At 35.5% G+C, this 21,500-nt stretch overlaps 1 protein-coding gene across 1 annotated transcript; it reads left to right on the top strand.

Annotated features, from left to right (window-relative positions):
* The first annotated feature begins 7,056 nt into the window (after positions 1–7,056).
* LOC133191822 (fatty acid-binding protein, heart-like) lies at positions 7,057–14,986 on the top strand. The gene is made up of 4 exons (XM_061327555.1): positions 7,057–7,323; positions 12,465–12,634; positions 13,133–13,243; positions 14,532–14,986. The coding sequence occupies exons 1-4, from the start codon at positions 7,236–7,238 to the stop codon at positions 14,580–14,582; spliced, it is 420 nt and encodes a 139-aa protein (XP_061183539.1). The 5' UTR covers positions 7,057–7,235; the 3' UTR covers positions 14,583–14,986.
* The last annotated feature ends 6,514 nt before the right edge of the window (positions 14,987–21,500 follow it).

Genomic DNA, 21,500 nt, shown 5'->3' with positions numbered 1-21,500 from the left:
TATTTCTTGTGCATGTGCTTCACTGTGGAAAAAGATTTTAAAAAACATGTTAATATTTTTGTATTTTTTTTAAACCAAGCTTTACAAAATATTATTAAAAATGTTCATACGTACCTGATTACATGCACTTGATTATACTTGGGTGAATCGGCCATCTCCTTGCCTGATACTATAAATAACTCATCCAAAAATCCAAGTATAGAAATAGCCTTTAGTCAAGCTGTTTGTAAACACTGTTAAGTTGAATGGCTGTGTTTCCTTTGGATGAATATTCATCATAGACTGTGGGATAAAATAACTGTAAACACTCGGTCATATATACGTACGACCGAGAAAAGGCTTAAACTGACCATCCAACTGTCCGTCTCTATCGTGCGACCAATGACGCATCGTGTAATCAACAAAACTAAGAAAGACAACTCTCCTAGCAGGTTCTGCTAAGATAAAGTCCACGGTAAATATTGACCCGGGCGTTTAAAACTCTTTGCTTGACAAAAGTTATCATTTACGTCTATGATTTTCTATTAAAGACCGATTCCAAGATTTACTTTCATAATTCAATGTCTTTTCCCCCCGTTTTTCATATCAAACAAATGTTTTGAATATACGGTTTTATTATGTGACGGAGTTATTCCTCGTTGACCAGAATCAAGTGAGGAAATTAGTTTAAAACTAATGAAAGTAGTTCATTTCGTCTTTCTCTAACTCTATCTACGTAGACTTACATGCATACTACTTGAAAAAAAAATACATTGAAAGTTAGAAAAGTATTGTGTGTATGTTTTTCGCTATCGAATAATTTTTTTTTTTTAATTAGGCCTTATATCCCCATGGTTACTTTTAATTAGGTATTATGTAATCTTCCGATCAGATTTATTATATCATTGATTTACAATGTCTAAGAATTTGAAAAAACTTAAAATTTAGATAAATGACACTTGTTCATTATCTATTGTAGATGTACTTTTGTCCGCTTGGGATTGATTTACACTATGACTACCAGGTATGTACGCGGTCACAAATTTTCCGCGGAAATTCACAATGTACTTAAACTATACATTAATATGACAAGAAAAACGGGTAATTTTCTTCCCGAGTAGAATAGAATATATGAATTTAGAGAAGATGGGGAGAGAATGTGTATAGATTTAAACATATTCAACTAACACAGTGTACGAGTAAGTGTATATTGTATAAGAATTAAATTGGATCAGTAGGATTTAGATAAATATTCAATTTTATCTTAAAGGTATCGTAATAAAAAGATAGAAATTAAATGATGATTTTAGCAAATAAAATGGAAAATAATTTTATGCACTCATACAATTTTGTTTTTAAAAAAGTAATCCTGCGTGTATGTGGTTCAAGAGATTCGCGACAATGCACACGCACAATCACACACGCACAGCGAAATGAATACCTATGTTTTCATGGCCGTAGGAACGGAGGGGGGGGGGGCACGGAGGGCAGTGCCCCCCCCCCCAATAATGTTGCCGATATATAGATTACTATAGTAAACATAGATACTATAAGCTTGTGCCCCCTCAATAAAAGCGGCTGATGACCTTTTTTTTTTTTTTTTTTTTTTGCTTGTCAGAAAATTTTTGGTAGTGCCCCCTCAACTGTCAACTAAAAAATGTTTGGTTGTGCCCCCCCAAACTGAAATTGCTTCCTACGGGCCTGGTTTTTCATTATAAAGTCATATGTGTTGCCGAATTAATTTTGTTCCGAACCCCAAAATTTTCTAGTTGTTTATTTTAGCTAATACATTCATTATACAGGTAGTTTAGAAAAAGAACGAGAAACCAGCGGACAAGACAATTCCAAGTTGTTTTTTCTCTGCTAGCGTTCACGGACGGATTGGCTTTGGGGTATGAAAATTTAAAGAAAAACAAAACTTACAAAAATTGTATCACTGTAAAATTTATTGGGATCGACATATCATTCTTCTTTTACATTCTTTTAAAGTTTTGTGGAAAATATTCGTTTATTAGGCTGTCCAAAGTTAATTCTTTGTTTAATTCTATGTCTAATGTCACACGCCCGAGTAGGTTTAAAACGATTTTAAGAAAAAAAATTCTATTTTCGAATTATTTCAGTATGGTTTTACTTTTTACTTACTTACAACCTTAAACTGCCTTCCATAGAAATAGACAATATTTGGGGCCATTCATGAAGTATATTTGGCATACTCTCTGAGGCTATCTTTTAAACTGACAGTAAAATTTAAAAAAAAAAAAAAAAAAAAAAAAAATCATTTAGTAATAAGCCTATGGCTATACAGGGTACATGTACTTTTTCTTTTCTTTTCTTTTCTTTTTTTTTTTTTTTTTTTTTTTTTTTTTTTTTTTTTTGACATTTTGATTTATGAAAATTTTGTTTGAAATTTTTGTTGTTAAAATTTTCCCCCTTCTTCCTAGGTGACTTACACATAGAATTAATTTCAGACAACCTTAGTTAATTTTGTTACGATATATAAAGGTTTTAAAATTTTAGGTGACTTACAGAATTAATTTCAGACAACCTTAGTTAATTTTGTTACAATATATAAAGAAAATATTCTCAAATGATAATTAACTTTACCAATATTGTATTTTTTCCGTTGGTCTGCGCTTTTCTTTCAGATAGAAAGATAAGTTTGAGTTTTGGATGGACACTTAACATAAACAAGAAGTCCAAGAGCCTTAACGGTCACCTGAATATAATACAACACTGTAAAGTATCCATAGAAGTACACAATTTTAAAAAAGTTATAGATGATGATAATATTTCCCAAAATTATGAGAAAAACGATGATAAGGGATCAGCAAAATAGTTAGTCTAGTACTCAGTAACAAATCATAATAAGCAGATTTTGCCTGTACTTGCCAGTGCTAATACACTTATGTGTTTTCACTATAAAATTGATATCAATAAAGCCCCACCCACCACCAGAACATTTAAGGTCAGGAATTTCACAATCTTGGAAGAGGCATCTTTGCACATCATAAACATACTTAGTTTATCTACTAAATACCTAAAGGCAGAGAAGAAGAGTTTTAAAGAATTTATGCATTTTCACTATATGAACAATAGAGTCCCGCCCTAACACCAGAAACCCTAACCAAGAGGCCAATGATTTCACAATTTGGAAAGTGGCATCCTTACTCATCATAACCATAAACTTAGATTGTCTGTTAAATACCCATGCAAGAGCAGAGAAGAAGATTCTCAAAGAAAAATGCACTTTTACAATGTGATCACCCTACAGGAACCCTGACCCAGGGGTCATGAATTTTAAAATCTGAATACTCAAGAGCAGAAAAAAACATTTTTAAAAAAAAAAGCATTTTAACTACGTTATCAATAGAGTCCCACCCTAATACCAGAACCTCTCACTCTGTTGCCATGAATTTCACAATTTTAACTTGAAGAGGCACGCTTGCTCATCATAACCATGCACTAAGTTTGTTCTCTCAATACACAGGAGCAGGGAAGATTTTCATATATATATATATATATATGTATATATATATATATATATATATATATATATATATATATATATATATATATATATATATATATATATATATATATATATATATTCATGCGTTTTTACAATGTTGTCAACATGGCCCTAACCTTACACCAGAACACCTAATCCAGGGGCCATGAATTTCACAATTAAGGAGGCATCCTTGCTCATCAAACCATGCATTTAATTTTTCTGTTTAATACCCAGGAGTGGAGAAGATTTTTAAAGAATTTATGCATTTTACTATATAATCAAAAGAGGCCCATCCTAACATCAGAATCCCTGACCAAGCGGCCAGGGACTTCATTATTTTGGCTAAGGCACCCTTGCTTATCATAATTATGCATTTAGTTTGTTTGCTTAATACCCAGGAGCAGAAAAAAGATTCTAACAGAAATAATGCATTCTCACAAGATAATCAATACATCCCCGTCTTCCCACCCTCACCCAACCCCAACAGAACTCCTGACCCAAGGGCCATGAAATTAACAATTTTGGAAGAGATACCCTTGCTCATCCTAACCATGCACTTGATTATCTACTAAATATCAATGAGCAGAAAAGATATTCAAAGAATTTATGCATTTTCACTATATAATCAAAAGAGCCCCGCTCTAGTACTAGAAATCATGACTAAGGGACCATGAAATTAACAATTTTGGAATAGGCATTCTTGCTCATCATAACTATGCACTACGTTTGTTTCCTAAATACCAAGGAGCTGAGATTAAGATTTTCAAAGAATTAATGCATTTTTCATTACATAATGAATACAGCCCACCACCAGAACTCCTGACCCAGAGGCCACTAATTTCACACTTTTGGAAAAGGCACTCTTGCTCATCATAACTATGCATGTAGTTTTTCTGCTCAATACACGGCAGAGAAGAAGATTTCTAAAGAATTTATGCATTTTCACTATATGATCTAAGAGCCACATCCTCCTTAACCTGGGGCCATGAATTTCAAAATTTTGGTAGAGGGCTCAATACATGGTTATTACAATTATGACAACATTTTGATGTCCAGGAATAAAGAGGAAGATATTTAAAGACAGCACTAATTTTGATGGTTTTAGCCCCACCCCTCAGCCACCGGGATGCGGAGACCATTTAATTCACAATTTTTGTTCCCCTTCACTCATATATATTATATGCCAAAATTGGTTTGAATTGGTTGAGCGGTTCTAGAGAAGAAGCTGAAAATATTCAAATGTTAACGTACGATGCGCATCGAACAAGGCACGACGGCGGACAAAAACAGATAGCAATAGGTCATCTTAGTTACTCAGGTGACCTTTAAACTGCCTCATCGTCAGATGTTAAACTCGGGTGAAAATGTAGCTGCAGCTCTAAAGCTCTTTGGTCTGAATACAATTCGGATGGACGACCAGAGAGCTACAATGCCACCAACTGAAATAAGATTAGTGTATATTTATTGGGTACTACTTCCCTAACAAAACAATATGAACATGTCATGCATGAAGTGCGTGGGACCGATTTGGCTAGCCACCCAAAATGGCAGTGCATCGTGTAAATAATCTCTTTTTATTTATAGAAGCGTATTAACAACCGTTTTTAGGGGATGTATTGTTGTAGAAGTAGTAAAACAATTAAATTCGTGGAGAACACATGGTAATTAATATTATAAATCGAAAAACAGCGCGCTCTTTTACAGCGCAATAAACATACACATTTTTCAATGGATGGAACTGTAGCTCTCTGGTCGTTTTTCAGACCACCGAGCTACAGATCGGCAGCAAGTAAAAACGGTATCGGAGATATTAAGTGCTGATAAAAAACATCAACAAAATAACATTCTTAATATAAAATATGAAAATGAAAGCCTGCCTCAGGAACAAAGATGTCATTGTCCTAGGATCGAAGATAGCCTGCCTCAGGAACAAATATGTCATTGTCCTAGGATCGAAGGCCTGCCTCACGATCATAGAAGTCATTGTCCCAGGATCAAAGGAAGCATGCCTCAGGAACAAAGATATCATTGTCCAAGGAACGAAGGCCTGCCTCACGATCATAGAAGTCATTGCCCCAGGATCGATGAAAGCATGCCTCAGGAACAAATATGTCATTGTCCCAGGATTAAAGAAAGCCTGTCTCAGGAACAAAGATGTCATTGTCCCAGGATCAAAGAAAGCCTGCCTCAAGAACATAGATGTCATTGTTCCAGGATCGAAGACCTGCCTCACGATCATAGAAGTCATTGTCCCAGGATCAAAGAAAGCCTGCCTTAGGAACATAGATCTCATTGTCCCAGGATCGAAGGCCTGCCTCACGATCATAGAAGTCATCGTACCAGGATTATAGAAAGCCTGCCTCAGGATCATAGAAGGCATTATCCCAGGATCGAAGAAGGCCTGCCTCACGATCATAGAAGTCATTGTATCAGGATTATAGAAAGCCTTCCTCAGGATCATAGAAGGCATTATCCCAGGATCGAAGAAGGCCTGCCTCACGATCATAGAAGTCATTGTACCAGGATTATAGAAAGCCTGCCTCAGGATCATAGAAGGCATTATCCCAGGATCGAAGAAGGCCTGCCTCACGATCATAGAAGTCATTGTACCAGGATTATAGAAAGCCTGCCTCAGGATCATAGAAGGCATCATAGAAGTCATTGTCGAAGGATTGTATAAGACATGCCTCAGGATCACAACAGGCATTGCCATGGATGCATCAGTATTTTGGCAGTCAGAACAATGCCTCAGTATCATAGTAGTCAGAGTAATGCCTCAGTATCTTTCAGGTCAAAACAATGCCTCCGTATCTAAGTAGTCAGAACCATGCCTCAGTATCTAAGTAGTCAAAACAATGCCTCAGTATCTAAGTAGTCAGAACAATGCCTCAGTATTTTAGTAGTCAGAATAATGCCTCGGTATTTTAGTAGTCAGAACAATGCCTCGGTATTTTAGTAGTCAGAACAATGCCTCGGTATTTTAGTAGTCAGAACAATGCCTCGGTATTTTAGTAGTCAGAACAATGCCTCGGTATCCTAGTAGTCAGAACAATGCTTCATAATCATGAAATGCGTGGGTAAGGTTATACCTCTGAAATGCCTTAAGCAGTATCACACTGATAATATGATATACTGAAACCTTCTTGAAGACTAGATGATTATGTCAATTTGTGCACATCGAGAAAAATGTAAGCATTATAAGTAAAACTCCTTTAGCAAACGTTCTGTATATGAATGTTTTCCTTACAAGTGTGATTTTTTATATCGAAACATTTTAATTGTTTTTAATTAAGCAATATCTTAATTTAAAAGATTTCTTTTTATTCGTCACATAGAAAACAGTATATTTAACGAACATAAATCACTTTTTCTCAACCACAATCGCCAACTGATTGTCGGTGTAAATGAAGTACACGTCACCTTATGTTACCTGACAGATATTTTACCTGGAGCTTTGAGAACTTCATTGATGAAAAAACAAGCAGTTATGTCAACACGATTATCGAAGACAGACCCTGTGCTGTAGCCGGTATAAATGGCAGCGAGTGATCGTTCGCCGTACTGTTTAACATTGGATTACGTGAGACGCACGGCACTTCTGTCAGTGAACAGGTGCGAGCTTATAGAGCGGAAGCACCGACTGTCCTACAGCCGGCCGCGCATGCCAGACAACTAACTGACCGCATTGTTTCGTGTATTAGTTTATCCCTTGTTTTCATAAGGTAGAAACATTTCTGTGAAGAATATGGCCCTCCAGGAAATAACCGAAAAATTCGGAGGGATATGGAAAATGGAATCGGAGGAAAATATTGCTAAATATCTAGAAGCGATGGGTAAGGAAAGAAATTAATTTTTCAAAACTAAACAATTTTGATTTTAAATTGTTTTCAATTTCCGATGAAAAGTCGTGGTTTTAATCGACTCTCTCTCTCTCTCTCTCTCTCTCTCTCTCTAGAAATGAAAACCTGTAAGAAAACTTTATTGTTCTATTTAAAATTATTTTTGATGAATTTTGACTCTATTTCCTTTTTACCTTTGACAAAAAATACCGATAAAACCACTTCATGTTTATTCTAAAAGATATCTTAATTAATTGCTCTAATTAACGGTACGAAAATAACACAAAATAGAACTTCCGTTGTAGCGTAATTATTTCTGACGCACGTTTCATGTCTTAATCATCTTTAACTTTGGGAAAAGAAAGCATGTTTCATAAAAAAAATCTTTTGGAGGAGACAGTAATGGGGAAAATATGTAACAGGTCGGGAAAATTAATGTGCTTGGGAGAGTGAAAATAGATTGTTGTCTGGGTGTACAGCTTACGTAATGTGTTTTTAAATTTACCCCTCACCTTTGTAATAAAAGATCAAAGTTCTTGACTGCATTATTTCAAAAAGAAAAAAACAATACCCTTATTTGTAGCTATGTGTAACTTTAAAATTTGAATGTTTATTGCGCGAGGGTATGTCACATGTAATTTTTTTTGATTTAGCGAGTGTAACTGTCATTACTAACACCGGAATTTACATGCTTCGATAAAATAAATTCACCCCCTGGAGGACACGATATTTTATATCTTTTAAAACAGATACACACCTTGTTTTGTTAAATAAATGTAAAGTAAAAAGAAATTATTGATTTTATCTGCATCGGCGCCCTTGTACACACAGTACATTGAACTTCAAGGTGTCTGTTTACTTTTAAAGAAAAAAAATGACAATTAGCAAAGACATACTGTATAATTCACACATCAGACTTTTTCATATTTACTGCACCAAGCTGTCATTACCAAACACATAATTTATTTTCACTTGGGACCTCTTGGGATGTCGTCATATTTCAATGAGTACCATATTTAAGATAAATATATACTTCAGAAAAATAATGCTTTTGGGCGCCTCGGTGTCAGCGAATAAATCTTCAAGCTTATAATCCTAGACATCTACCGGCAATTAGGGGCACACAATAGTGTTAATGTTGATGAAAACAATCAGTCAACAACAACAATACTTTTTTCAAGTAAAATTAAGCACATTTCTGTCGCTTGTGGTAATAACTTCCTTCATTAATTCAAAAATATAAATGCGAGCAAACGTAGTGAAGTAAACGTACCAGGACATAACATGCATCGGGAGATAAGTATGTCGTTAGCGGTTAGTTGATTTACTAACAGACAGACAGTGTAATCAATGCATAGAACTCATACTCAAACCTGATCATTGATCACTGACAGACAAACAGACAGTGTAATCAGTGGGACTTATACACAGATCTGATCATTGTTCACTGACAAACAGACAGTGTAATCAGTGGAACTTATACACAAATTTGATCATTGATCACTGACAGACAAACAGACAGTGTAATCAGTGGGACTTTTACACAAACCTGATCATTGATCACTGACAGACAAACAGACAATGTAATCAGTGGGACTTATACACAGATCTGATCATTGTTCACTGACAAAAAGACAGTGTAATCAGTGGAACTTATACACAAATCTGATCATTGATCACTGACAGACAAACAGACAGTGTAATCAGTGGGACTTATACACAAACCTGATCATTGATCACTGACAGACAAACAGACATTGTAATCAATGGAACGTATACACAAACCTGATCATTGATCACTGACAGACAAACAGACATTGTAATCAATGGAACTTATACACAAACCTGATCATTGATCACTGACAGACAAAAAGACATTGTAGTCAATGGAACGTATACACAAACCTGATCATTGATCACTGACAGACAAACAGACAGTGTAATCATTGGGACTTATACACAAACCTGATCATTGATCACTGACAGACAAACAGACATTGTAATCAAGGGAACGTATACACAAACCTGATCATTGATCACTGACAGACAAACAGACATTGTAATCAGTAGAACTTATACACAAACCTGATCATTGATCACTGACAGACAAACAGACAGTGTAATCAGTGGAACTTATACACAGATCTGATCATTGTTCACTGACAGACAAACAGACAGTGTAATCAGTGGGACTTATACACAAACCTGATCATTGATCACTGACAGACAAACAGACAGTGTAATCAGTGGGACTTATACACAGATCTGATCATTGTTCACTGACAAACAGACAGTGTAATCAGTGGAACTTATACACAAACCTGATCATTGATCACTGACAGACAGTAATAAGTGGAACTTATAAAAAACCTTAGCAGTGACTTCTTAATTCACGGAGGGACCTATGATCAATCCTCCATCACGAGTTGCTCCTTTCTCATTTGTTGGAGAGGGGATTCTTTGTGACTCAGAGGACCTATGCATTCCCTAGATTTCGTCGTTACCCTCAGTAAGGAGTTCGTAATCCCCCTGCTATAAAACACGTAATCCTTATTCCGAAAATAAACTTTAATAGTAATATTGAAATTTTTTTTTCTCTAAAGCACAAACAATGTACATTTTGTTCAAAGTAAATTCTAACAAAGCTTTAAAATCAGATTAGATGTTCAGAGCTTGAAGTCAAAGTGAATAAGATTGATTAATTGTATGTTAATTGTTTTACGTCCCATTCAAGAATTTTTCACTCATATAGTGACGTCACAATATACCGGTAAAGGGCTTCAAATTTAGACCTTTACTTGGCACGATCAGAGTCATTGAGCAGTGAGGGTTCTTTATCGTGCCAGCGCCTGCCGGAACCTCGGTCCGAAGGACCCGCAACTTCAAAGTACCGAGCGCTTGGCGAAGGAACAGTTACTACCTATTTTTCAACGACTAGGTCAGTCGCGGCCATGGCTCGAACCCACGAAGTGAGCGCTCTACCGAATGAGCTACCATGACAGTCAAAGTAAATAAGAAGTTTGTGATATAATAAGGGATATATCCCTGCTACAGATAATCTTTTTGGCGATATATCATGGCTACAGATGCTCTTTTTGGCGATATTTCCACAGATACAGAACTCTTTTCGGTGATATTTCCCCGCAACAGGTACTCTTTTTGGTGATATTTCCCCGCTACAGGTACTCTTTTTGGCGACATTTCCCCGCTACAGGTTCTTTTTTTTTTGGCGATATTTCCCCGCTACAGGTACTTTTTTGGCGATATATAACCGAAGTCCCGTGTCACGGTAGGCGTTGGCATGATAAAGAACCTTCACTGCTCAATGGCCCTGAGTGCCGAGTTAAGGTCTAAATTTGAAGCCCTTCACCGACATACGCGTACGGTGACGTCTCTATATAAGTGAAAAATTCTCGAATGGGACGTTAAACACCGATTTGATTTGACTTACTTTTGAAAAACGTTTAACCTTGGCCACCTCTTTTGAACGGTTGGTACTAGGGTATTCATATTTAAAAGGTATATTCCTTGTGGCAAGGCCTTCCCTTGGGTACCAATAATTATCTTTTACCTTGACTTTTGAGTTTGACCTACTTTTGAAAAACGTTAACTTTGGCCATCACTTTTGAACGGTTGGTACTAGGGCCTTCATATTCCTTGTGACAAGGCCTTCCCTTGGGTTTGAACAATTTTGACCTTGACCTTTGAGTTTGACCCACTTTTGACTTTTGAACAGTTGAACTTTTGAACAGTTGGTGCTAGGGCTTTCAAATTTGGCAGGTCTATTCCTTGTGACGAGAGCTTTCCTTGGGTACCAGCATTTATAATCTCTTGACCTTGGAGTTTGACTTGCATTTGAGAAACCTTAACCTTCGCCATAAGTTGCCATACGGGGGCAACAGTTTTTCACAAACACATCTAGTTTTATCCTGATCCGGGAGAGGTCAATCATACATTTTTTTTTAAACGTAATAAGCACCTCAAGCTTCTGGCAAATTCGCCATTGTGTTGTTCGTATTTTTATGCCCCCGGTATCAATGATTCGGGGACATATAGTTTTTGCTCTGTCCGTCCGTCTGTCTGTCTGTTTATCCGCAAAAACATAAAACTTTTGAAGAGTTGGAGCTCTGGTTTTCATATTCAATATGTGTATTTCTTTTGACAAGACCTTTCTTTACATAGCAACATGTTTGACCTCTTGGCCGACCTTGACCTTTTAAGTTTGACCAACTTTTTAAAATTTTTATCAAACTTAAACCTTGGCCATCACTTTTAAAATATTTGCTACTAGAGCTTTCATACTTCACATCTGTATTCCTTGAGACAAGACCTTCCTTGGGTATCAACAATTTTGCCCCTTGACCTTGACCTTGGAGTTTGACCTACTTTTGAAAACTTTTAACCTTGGCCATAATTTTGGAACGCCTTGGGCTAGGGCTTTCATACTTCACAGTTGTATTTTTGCGACAAGACCTTCCCTAGGGTACCATTTATTTTGACCCTTTGACCTTGGCCTTGGAGTTTGACCTACTTTAGAAAAACTTTAACCTTGGCCATAAATTTTGATCAGTTGGTGCTAAGACTTTCGTATTTCACAAGTCTATTTCTTGTGACGAGAACTTTCCTTGGGTACCAACACTTTTTAGCTCATGGCCTTGACCTTGGCGTTTGACTTGCATTTGAGAAACTTTAGCTGTCACCATGAGCTGCCATACAGGGGCATCAATGTTTCACAAACATATCTATTTATTTTTACATTTACTTAATACATCAAATGAAGTGCATTAATCTAAAGCAAAATATAATTTTGCATACTATTTAAGAGTGTGCATACTTTTAAGAATAGGTTAATCTTTCACATGTAAATATAACTATTAACTTGTTATTACTTGATATATATATTATCTGGAATTAATATTAAATGACATTTAGTGTGGTACAGATGTACTTTAAAGCTTGCGTCTTCTGACACATGTGTATTGGAAAATACTTTTATTTACCTAGTACGTGGAGTTCATCACGTCCATATATGCCAGAAGTACCTAACTACATTTCCTAGAACGTTTCTACCCTCTTTAGCCTTCATAATAGCTATGAAGAATATTTTCAAATAACCGATTTTATTGCCATTTTAGGAGTTGGGTTTCTAATGAAGAAAATGGCCTCCGCGATGAAACCCACTATGGTTATAGAAGTTCAAGGAGAGGAGATAGTCGTTACGAGGAAAACCCCGATCAAGGACCTTCATTCCCGACACAAACTTGGAGAGGAAACAGACATAGTCGAACACGACCGGAAGTATAAGGTAACGTCTAGCACTTGAATGGAGTCAAGGCAATATCCGGCAATTGAAATAAATCATAGTTTTTTAAACAAACATGATCAAATCTAAACATGAAAATCACCGACGCTGTAATTAGTATTAACTTTTGCTTTGTGATGTATTGATTTTACCTCTGGGTTTTTAGCATTCGTGGAAAAAATTATATGTTTTGATGTGCTGATTATATGATGTACACAAGAAGATATTTTTCCATAAAATGAAAAATGTGGTTCATTTTAGGGTAGGATGGTCAAAATTCTTTGTAGAACACGTATGCCAGTAGGAAATGTTTGATTACGTAGAGGATAATTTCAAAAACACGTCTTTAATTACATCTGTGTGATTAACAATAATTTTGCAGTGCCCGTATCCATTTCCTATCGCGTCTTGTGTGATTGACGTTAGTATGAATATGATTTCAGTTCTCAGCCATGCGTTATTAAGTAATTTCTTTAACATCTGGAAAATCTTTATTGGTAGTCCACCATGACGTTCAGTGATGGCAAGATTCAAATAAATAACGTGCCTGCGGACGATAAGGGAAAACCGAACACACTCACACGGGAAGTAGAGGGCGACAAACTAATTCAGGTAATCAAACATGTAGGCTTCACTGTGACATCATGAAAAAAGTACAATCTGATTGGAATTTTTGACAATCCTTCTATAATCAAATTAAAGTCACTCAATTTTAGCAAAGTCAAAGACAATTTCAATTTTCTTGTCTTACAAATTGATATGTAACGCAAAACGGACTCGATCTACATGTACCCTAAAAATCGGACTAAGATCGAGGTTCATGCAGGGTCATTCGGCGTCTCTTGTGAACACACTCTATGATTCCTGGAAATACATATATATATATTTTTCTCTTTGAAATCTCCTATATATACATTATTATACATATTGCTGCACTTTGGAAAAAAAAATTATGCTTATGGAAATTTTCGTTTAAAAAAATTACAATGATCGGTTTGCCAACTGATAAACACACTACTAAGGCAAATTTTATGAATTCCAAAAATCCATGTTTCCCTATGCAACGTGTATTTGGTCGATAAACAAACCCTACAGGTATAACATTTCTTGTACAAATAAATCACATAATAGACAACACATGTATCTCTAAGATCAAGTGATTTTATCGTCAGCTTTGAACCCTTTACTCCGACGAGGTGAAAGATTTGTTTATAAACCTGTGAAACTGGCCTCGGTGGATATAAGCTAGATACAGAACAGATCCCAGTCTGAGTGTTTGTAAAATGATTGATGTTAACTGGTAATTAATGAACATGCCTGCTCTAAATACGAGTCTGTATAACAGAGATGTTTTCTTAAGTAATGAAAACGATAAAGTATTCAACACGACGTTACACGTCTTCTGTGATCTCAGATATAGCATTCCTAGGGAAATGTTTTTATCATTTATGTCATTTTAAATTTGGATCTTCTTTGCCAGTCTGCAGATCAATAACGTGGGTTCTAAATTTTTTTTTATAGAACATCCTTTTAAAAAAAAAGTGTTCAAAATGTTTTACTGTATCGGTCAATGTTTAACTTTTATTTCTCTGTAATTCATACAAATACGGACTTTTTTTAATTGGAACAAATTCGGCGATATAGAAGTAACTGCTGTGATAAATAGCTATATCTGGAGTCAATAGTACATAAAAGAATAAACATTATACAAAGGGCTTGCAACAAAATGCAAGCAATTAATTTTTCTTTCAGAGAGAAATAAACTTCAAACATGAACCATCCACTGGAGGCTGATAAATTGCATTAAACCTATAATGAACAATTATCATTTAGATAAAGTTATAACGGACGAGCGACCGTTATGTCATTATTCACTTAATCGACTTTTGTTTCGTTTCAGACGTACACAGTGGACGATATTGTCGCCACAGTGTCTTTCCGGAAAAATTGATTCCAACCATCAACAAGTGCCATTCTTCAATCTACATCACGCGAATCGCTTCCACGTGGCGAAACAGTTAATGGTGCCTTAAAAGCACGAACATTTTTAATGCCACTATTTTGTTGCAGATGTATTTGTGTTGTTACTTATTTTACATGCGCCCATATATCTGACTCTAAATAAGATTCCATGAACAGAGGGCGGCCATGTCGAAATCATCAGAATTGAATATTTCTGATACTTCGATCCGTTCGCCATTTTTGCTTCTACAGACAGTATTGTCGTCGTGTTGAATGTTGATACTTATTTTACTGTACTTTATGTTTTTATTTATATTGCTCATTTTGTATTGATTATTTTTACTTTTGTTGAAAAATTTACAGTTCGTCTACATAAAACTTATTTAATCTTTAGTAGGACAATACTCACTTCCGGTTAGCGACAGCTGAATTTCTCTATAGTCTGTGCAGTTATTATAATCGCTCACTGCATGGAACAAAAAAGAGATCCTTTGATGTGCATGTAGAACAATTTAATAATATCCTAAGGGTGGTCAAGGATGTCAAGGTAAACATAACCTTCTGGAGGAAGTACGACCTGACATATTCCTATGGTTACTCATTCACCAGGTTTTTAATAGTAAATGTTATACTACTTATATAGCTGGTATAAAACTCAATATACATGAACTTATTCTCAATTTAAAGTTTTAATTCATTAAAACCAAATATTTATAGCATTTTCAATCCTTATATTAATCTTGATGCACATTTTAAACATTTTCAATTTAACTGTATAACTTTGCTTAATGTTAATATGTCTGATTCGTATTTTGCCTCTAGACGTTCCTCTGGTTATTATGGGGAGCTTACGTTAAAGACTAAAGGAATGTTAATAGGCGGATCCAGCGTTCTCTTGGGCTAAAGTTTAAAGGCACTTGAATGTGTGATAATTTCCTTTGTTCCTCGCACTACATAGAACGCATGCCTTTTTTCTCAGCCATTACATAATAATTGACCTCCAAGAACAACTTCATCCTAGTCTTTGAATTGTCAGCGCTTATATATCAGAAACCAGGTTACCAGAACAAGGAGCCGTGAGTAAACTCTCGCTGTTGGATCGTTTCATTGCGGTTTTTGGAGGCTTGTTTTCCAGTTTTGAAAGCAGTGCAATATCAATCTAGATACTTATCGTTAGGAACCGACAAATTACGGCGAATCTTTCACGCCTGCCGGCGCAGCACCCGCCATGGGAACACGTTCCTCGTGTTCTGCTGCATTTTCGGCATGTTATATTAATTATTTTGCACCGGTTGACTCCCCCAAAACATTTCCTTCTTGAGATTTTATTAGTTTTTGTTAGAGACCGATTTTATGATGTGGAATTTTAATCAGGTTAATATAATATGGTAATTCTACAGACCTTTAGTCTGCCAATTATTATTTTTAAAAAACATGAAAGTTTTGTTTCAATTCCAAAAATAAAATTGGGAATATAAATACATGTATAACATTATCATTATTATTTTTCTAAATTTATAGATTAAAAATGTAAGGACAGTCATGGATTGTGATAATATTTAGGTTAATACAGAGCAATCACTCACATCATGATTACATTCACAGGAAAAAAGCAGATTTTTTTTTTTTTGCAAAAAGCAGAATGGTATTATGTTCACAACATAATTTAAAAATGTCAATTACTGTCCCATTTTTGTGTATCTCTTGATACTTTTTAAATTGTGTGTCCTAGTTCTAACATTGTCCTTGACCTTTGACCCTGAATCAATGGGCTTCTGTCTTTAGCCACCATGCATCTTTTTAGTAAGTATATATATGAAACTGAAAGGACAACAGACATTCTCTCAATCAATCCACAAGTGAATTTATACCTGTAAAGGATCCTCTGTCACCTGTAGTAAACTTAAGTCTGAATTAAGGATGAAATAAGGTCGGTACTCTTGAGTGAATTAAGGATGATTAAAGGTCAGTACTCTTGAAGCTGAACTAAGGATGATTAAAGGTCGGTTACTCTCGAGGCTGAATTAAGGATGATATAACATCAGTACTAAAGACGATTAAAGTCCGGTAATCTTGAAGCTGAATTAAGGATGATTTAAGGTCGGTACTTTTGAGTCAGAATTGAGGACGATTAAAGGTCGGTACTCTTGAGTCAGAATTAAGGACGATTAAAGGTCGGTACTCTTGAGTCAGAATTAAGGACGATTAAAGGTCGGTACTCTTGAGTCAGAATTAAGGACGATTAAAGGTCGGTCTCTTGAGTCAGAATTAAGGACGATTAAAGGTCGGTACTGTTGAAGCTGAATAAAGAATGATTAAAGGTCGGTACTCTTGAGTCTGAATTAAGGATGATTAAAGGTCGGTACTCTTGAAGCTGAATTAAGTATGAATAAAGGTCAGTACTCAACAAATCATGAACAGAAGACTGATACAAGACATCGTAATTTCAACCTTATTAATAACCTTAGAACAGTAAATATGAGGTTCATTTTTTCACCTTTGACCTTCAAATAAAAAGGTGTACTCCTCCTTGCATTAACATGGTCTTAAGGACCATACATGTATAGTAATCCTTATATTCAGATACCCTTACTTTGAACTTTGATTTTTTGACCTTTTAGACGAGTAGCCTTGTATTCGTGTATATCTTCCACCTCTGTGGCAGCTGAAAGTTTCAGTGTCTTCACAACATGACCCTTAGGCTGGCCTTGATTTGTAACTAATGACCAGAGGAAACTTTCCCTGAGTCTGCATGCTCAATGGTACACTATAAATATCGTGTTCACGACATTGGTAAGGAGACGTTTTTTACTTTGACGATGGCAGGTTAAGATTAAGAGTTAAGTAGATTGATTTAACTTCAAGGACAGACATATTTATTGGAGAGAATTATTCTGTCCCCTCGCAAGGTTTTACATGGGGACAACAGAGATACAATCAAATCGTATCGAAAAGAATGTTCAGTTCACGCATCCGTGTGATTAACGGAATCACTTGTTTTGAACATATTTTATTGACAGTATGTCAAAGGGATTGGACACAAGTTCTAAAAACTTAGATAGTCCTCTCCCATACATAAAACGGAATCACTCTTTTAACTTTGATGTTAAGAAATGAAAGTAGAAACTCCTACTTCCTCTCAGATCATTCTAGACAAAATAACGCCTTCCTCTTTCTGTTTTAAAAATCTTCAAATGGTCTTCCTTTCTACATCGGTTTTTTGCAAATGTCAGCATGTCATACTAAAGTACCCTTCTTTGGTGAGCCTACGACATTTTTATTCTACGGAATGCTAATATTTACAGCACCATCTTTACAATGTCTTTGGCTCTGTATAAAGGGCCATTTCTGTGGGTATTTCTACCCGTGGGTGAAGAACTATATATAACGTTAATGAGTACGTAGCCTGTAACGGATCAGACGAGTTGTTCTTTAGAATATTGAAATCAAAAGAATAGGTGGGCTGTCACTTTCGTCATCACAATATATCATCAGATTTAGTAGAGTGATGAGTGCTTTAAGCTAAAAATAGACTTAAAACAGAACGGAAGGCGTTCAAAAGATCTCAATTATATAATGCACTAAACATCCATTATCCATTGCCCTGTATTTATAGCTACAATAAATAAATCCAAGGAATCTTAATGATCCACAAAAAAGGTTCCTGCAAACCCGGAGGACAGTTATAATATATAATTTATATTCCAATCAATTCCAGTCACATGACGTTTGTGTGTTATGATAAAATACTCCTCTCTCCCTCTCTCTCTTTCTCTCTCTCTCTCTCCAACATCAATATGACTTGTCCTCGAAAGGCAAGCATTTGAAAGTTGCTTACGAGTGTTATGTAAGGGTATTGTGTGTCATTGTAAAAGAGTGCTCAATACTTTTAGAATAAAGAGCTGTATTTCAGTGCACGTGCTCCATTTCGCCTTCGCATTTAAATTGGACTTGGTCATTTCTAATGCTAGACCTAAAGACTCTTTTGGTAAAGCAAAACCTGAATGTGAACGGTTGTGATTGAATTTAAAATTATCACAAAATTATGATGGCCCGATAGGGCCATTTAAAAAGTCTAACCCGTCTCCATATGAGTGAAAAATTCTCGAGAGGGACGTTAAACAACAAACAAACAATCAATCAATCAATAAAAAGTCTAACAGCTTGTTATCAACAACACAACGGCGCGCACCTTTAAACAACTTGACGTCGCGCTAACACACAACACGAATTGTGTAAATTTGTGTTAGCGCGACGTGTTTTGTAAAGTTGCGTTAGCGTGACGGCGTGTTTTGTGCTAGCGCGACGGCGTTTTGTTTAAAGTTAAAAAGTTTTCTATTAGCGCGACGGCGTTTTATGTAAAGTCGTGTTAGCACGACGACGTGATGTGAACAACGCCCTATCGGGACACCATGCAAAATATCACTTCTTCAACAAAATCGCGATATTAGGGATTTAAGGGGGGAAAACAAAACAAAATTTATCATTTAGAACTATTATCAATTACCTGTGAAGCTGTGCCCTTGCTTGGTACAATAGAAATAATAAATAACTGCATGTATCACAGTCTGCACCGGAAGTTTGATGCGGTTTCGTTTGAAGTTACGTTTTCTATAATAGAATTTACTACTTATAGTTGTTTTCTATTATACGTTCTGTAGAGGACGTTTTGGTTCAGTCACTGCATGCATGAAGCGAAAAACGATAGAAGGAAGTCATTCAATAATAGCTAGATCTCACCGATCATCGGTTACCGTAGTAAATTTGTGGACATCTTTAAGATCAATTGTGAATGGAACCCCCACCCTACCCAGAATCCAAGATGTCCCTTTTTGCATAGAAAAATAAATTTAAAAAAAAACTGCAAATTCTACAGGTTTTAGTTTTAATATTAATCATCATTTAATAATCTAATTCAGTCATATACTGAAAAACAAACAATACACAAACATACCATCCTGACTCCAGGCCCCTTTGGAAATGGTATACTATTATGTATATATCATATATAAGTGGCATATATTTCTGCCCCCTACATGAAAGATAAAGTATGTCAACATGCTATAAAAGTATGTCTACATGCAAGATAATTATGTCTACACATAAAAGATAATTATGTTAATTGACATGCAAGTTATCTTGCATGTAAGGGGGGGGGGGATGCAGATATATACCACCATATTTTCCTCTTTTTTTAATTACAAAATAACGAACAGTGGAAGACTTTCATTTTTCACTCGCTGAGACATAACATATTGAGTTGGCAGACCTTCCCTATACAATCAAAGTTTACAAGCATCTCTCTCCTTCCCGAGGCAGCTATTTCCCAGTTTCAGACAAGTCGTCTCTCATCCAGGTTCCTTAAAAAGCCTTCTGACACCAAAATCGGTTAAATGTTTTGAAATGTTCAAGGACTTCTATAATTATAGACAGGATTGTTTGTTTTTTATTGATTACAAAGTTATGCATATTACCGGTATTTAAATGCAGGTTGCTTCCGGAAAAGACGGTGACGTGTTCCGGTTAAGTGAGAAATACCGTAGGCTGAAAAAAGAACATAATTTTCCCCATTTAAAGATAAAGCGAATAAATCTAGATGTCATTGTCAGTGCAGCTGACATTTGTAAAAACCATATTTCCTGAAACTTTATGCATAATAAAGGAGAAAGCATCAAGTGTGTTGCTGGCGGCTGATAGATAACTGTAAAAAACTTGCTTTACTTCAAAACATAGAAGTGATCAGTCAGTAAACTCTCTCTCTCTCTCTCTCTCTCTCTCTCTCTCTCTCAGTTACAGATTAATATTCCTGAATAACTTCGTCTTCGATTGACATCAGCATATCCCCGCTATATTTATAGAGATTTTTATTTACATTAAATGTTCCTTCATCCTGGGCATCATTTTGAAAGAGTCTTTCAAGAATATGATTTAGTCTTGACTTGGGTTTGTATCAGATTCCCCACACCCTGGTATAGTTGTGAATTATATCAGGAATTATTATGTACTTCATAAACTCTGAGCATCATTTTGAAAATTACTTAAAGTCAGTTAAACTCAGAATATCAGTAACGACAGCGATAATAATTCAATTCAATTAGTTTATTTACCAATTAAGGGTCCTCATGGGGCAAAAAGAAAGTACATTGTAAATAAACATTTAAATATAGTCATATACATGTAATACAATATACATACACACAAGAGAGAAAGAGTTGCATGATTGATAGGAGAAAGACATAAAAAGAAGGAATAAACCGGATAGTTTTTATACATATACATGTACATAAATTCTGCAAAATATCATACATCATATATATGCAAATTTACATATTTATATCATATACACATATTAAAGTACATATTTTTTGCATAACTTATCATAAAACAGTTCACATGCCTCAGACTTGACTTATGGTAATGCTTTTTGTAAAAATCTTCCAAGAGAATTCAAAATATCTAATTCCTCACAATTTAGAATCCAGAATAATTTTTGTTTATCAGGCAATTTTGTAAAATGTTTTACGTTAGATGAGATTAAGTTAAATAGGTCTTCTCTTTCCTTTGTGAATTTGCTACAATCAATAAGGAAATGTTCTTCATCTTCAATTTGATTAAGCATACAATTTTTACATATGACAAACACCATCAGAGCTTACAGCGTGGTAGATGCTCTCATATACTCTGACTAGGACGATAATGCACAAGCAAAGCGAGTTAATCCAAACATCATTTTCCAGTATAGTTTGTAAAATGCTTCTATCAAGACTCACGTTGCTTTACTTATTTAAATACAAGCTGCATTTTGACATACCTAATAGTATTTATGAATACAAATGGAAAACAATGGATGAATAATAAATAAGTATAATCAAGGGTGGATCCAGGATTTTTCCTCCACGGGGGGAGG

This window comes from Saccostrea echinata, unplaced genomic scaffold (assembly GCF_033153115.1).
Source record: "Saccostrea echinata isolate AGI-Se365-2 ecotype Australia unplaced genomic scaffold, CSIRO_AGI_Sech_v1 ptg000024l, whole genome shotgun sequence".
Lineage (NCBI taxonomy): Eukaryota > Metazoa > Mollusca > Bivalvia > Ostreida > Ostreidae > Saccostrea > Saccostrea echinata.
This window is presented reverse-complemented; position numbering and strand designations above follow the sequence as displayed.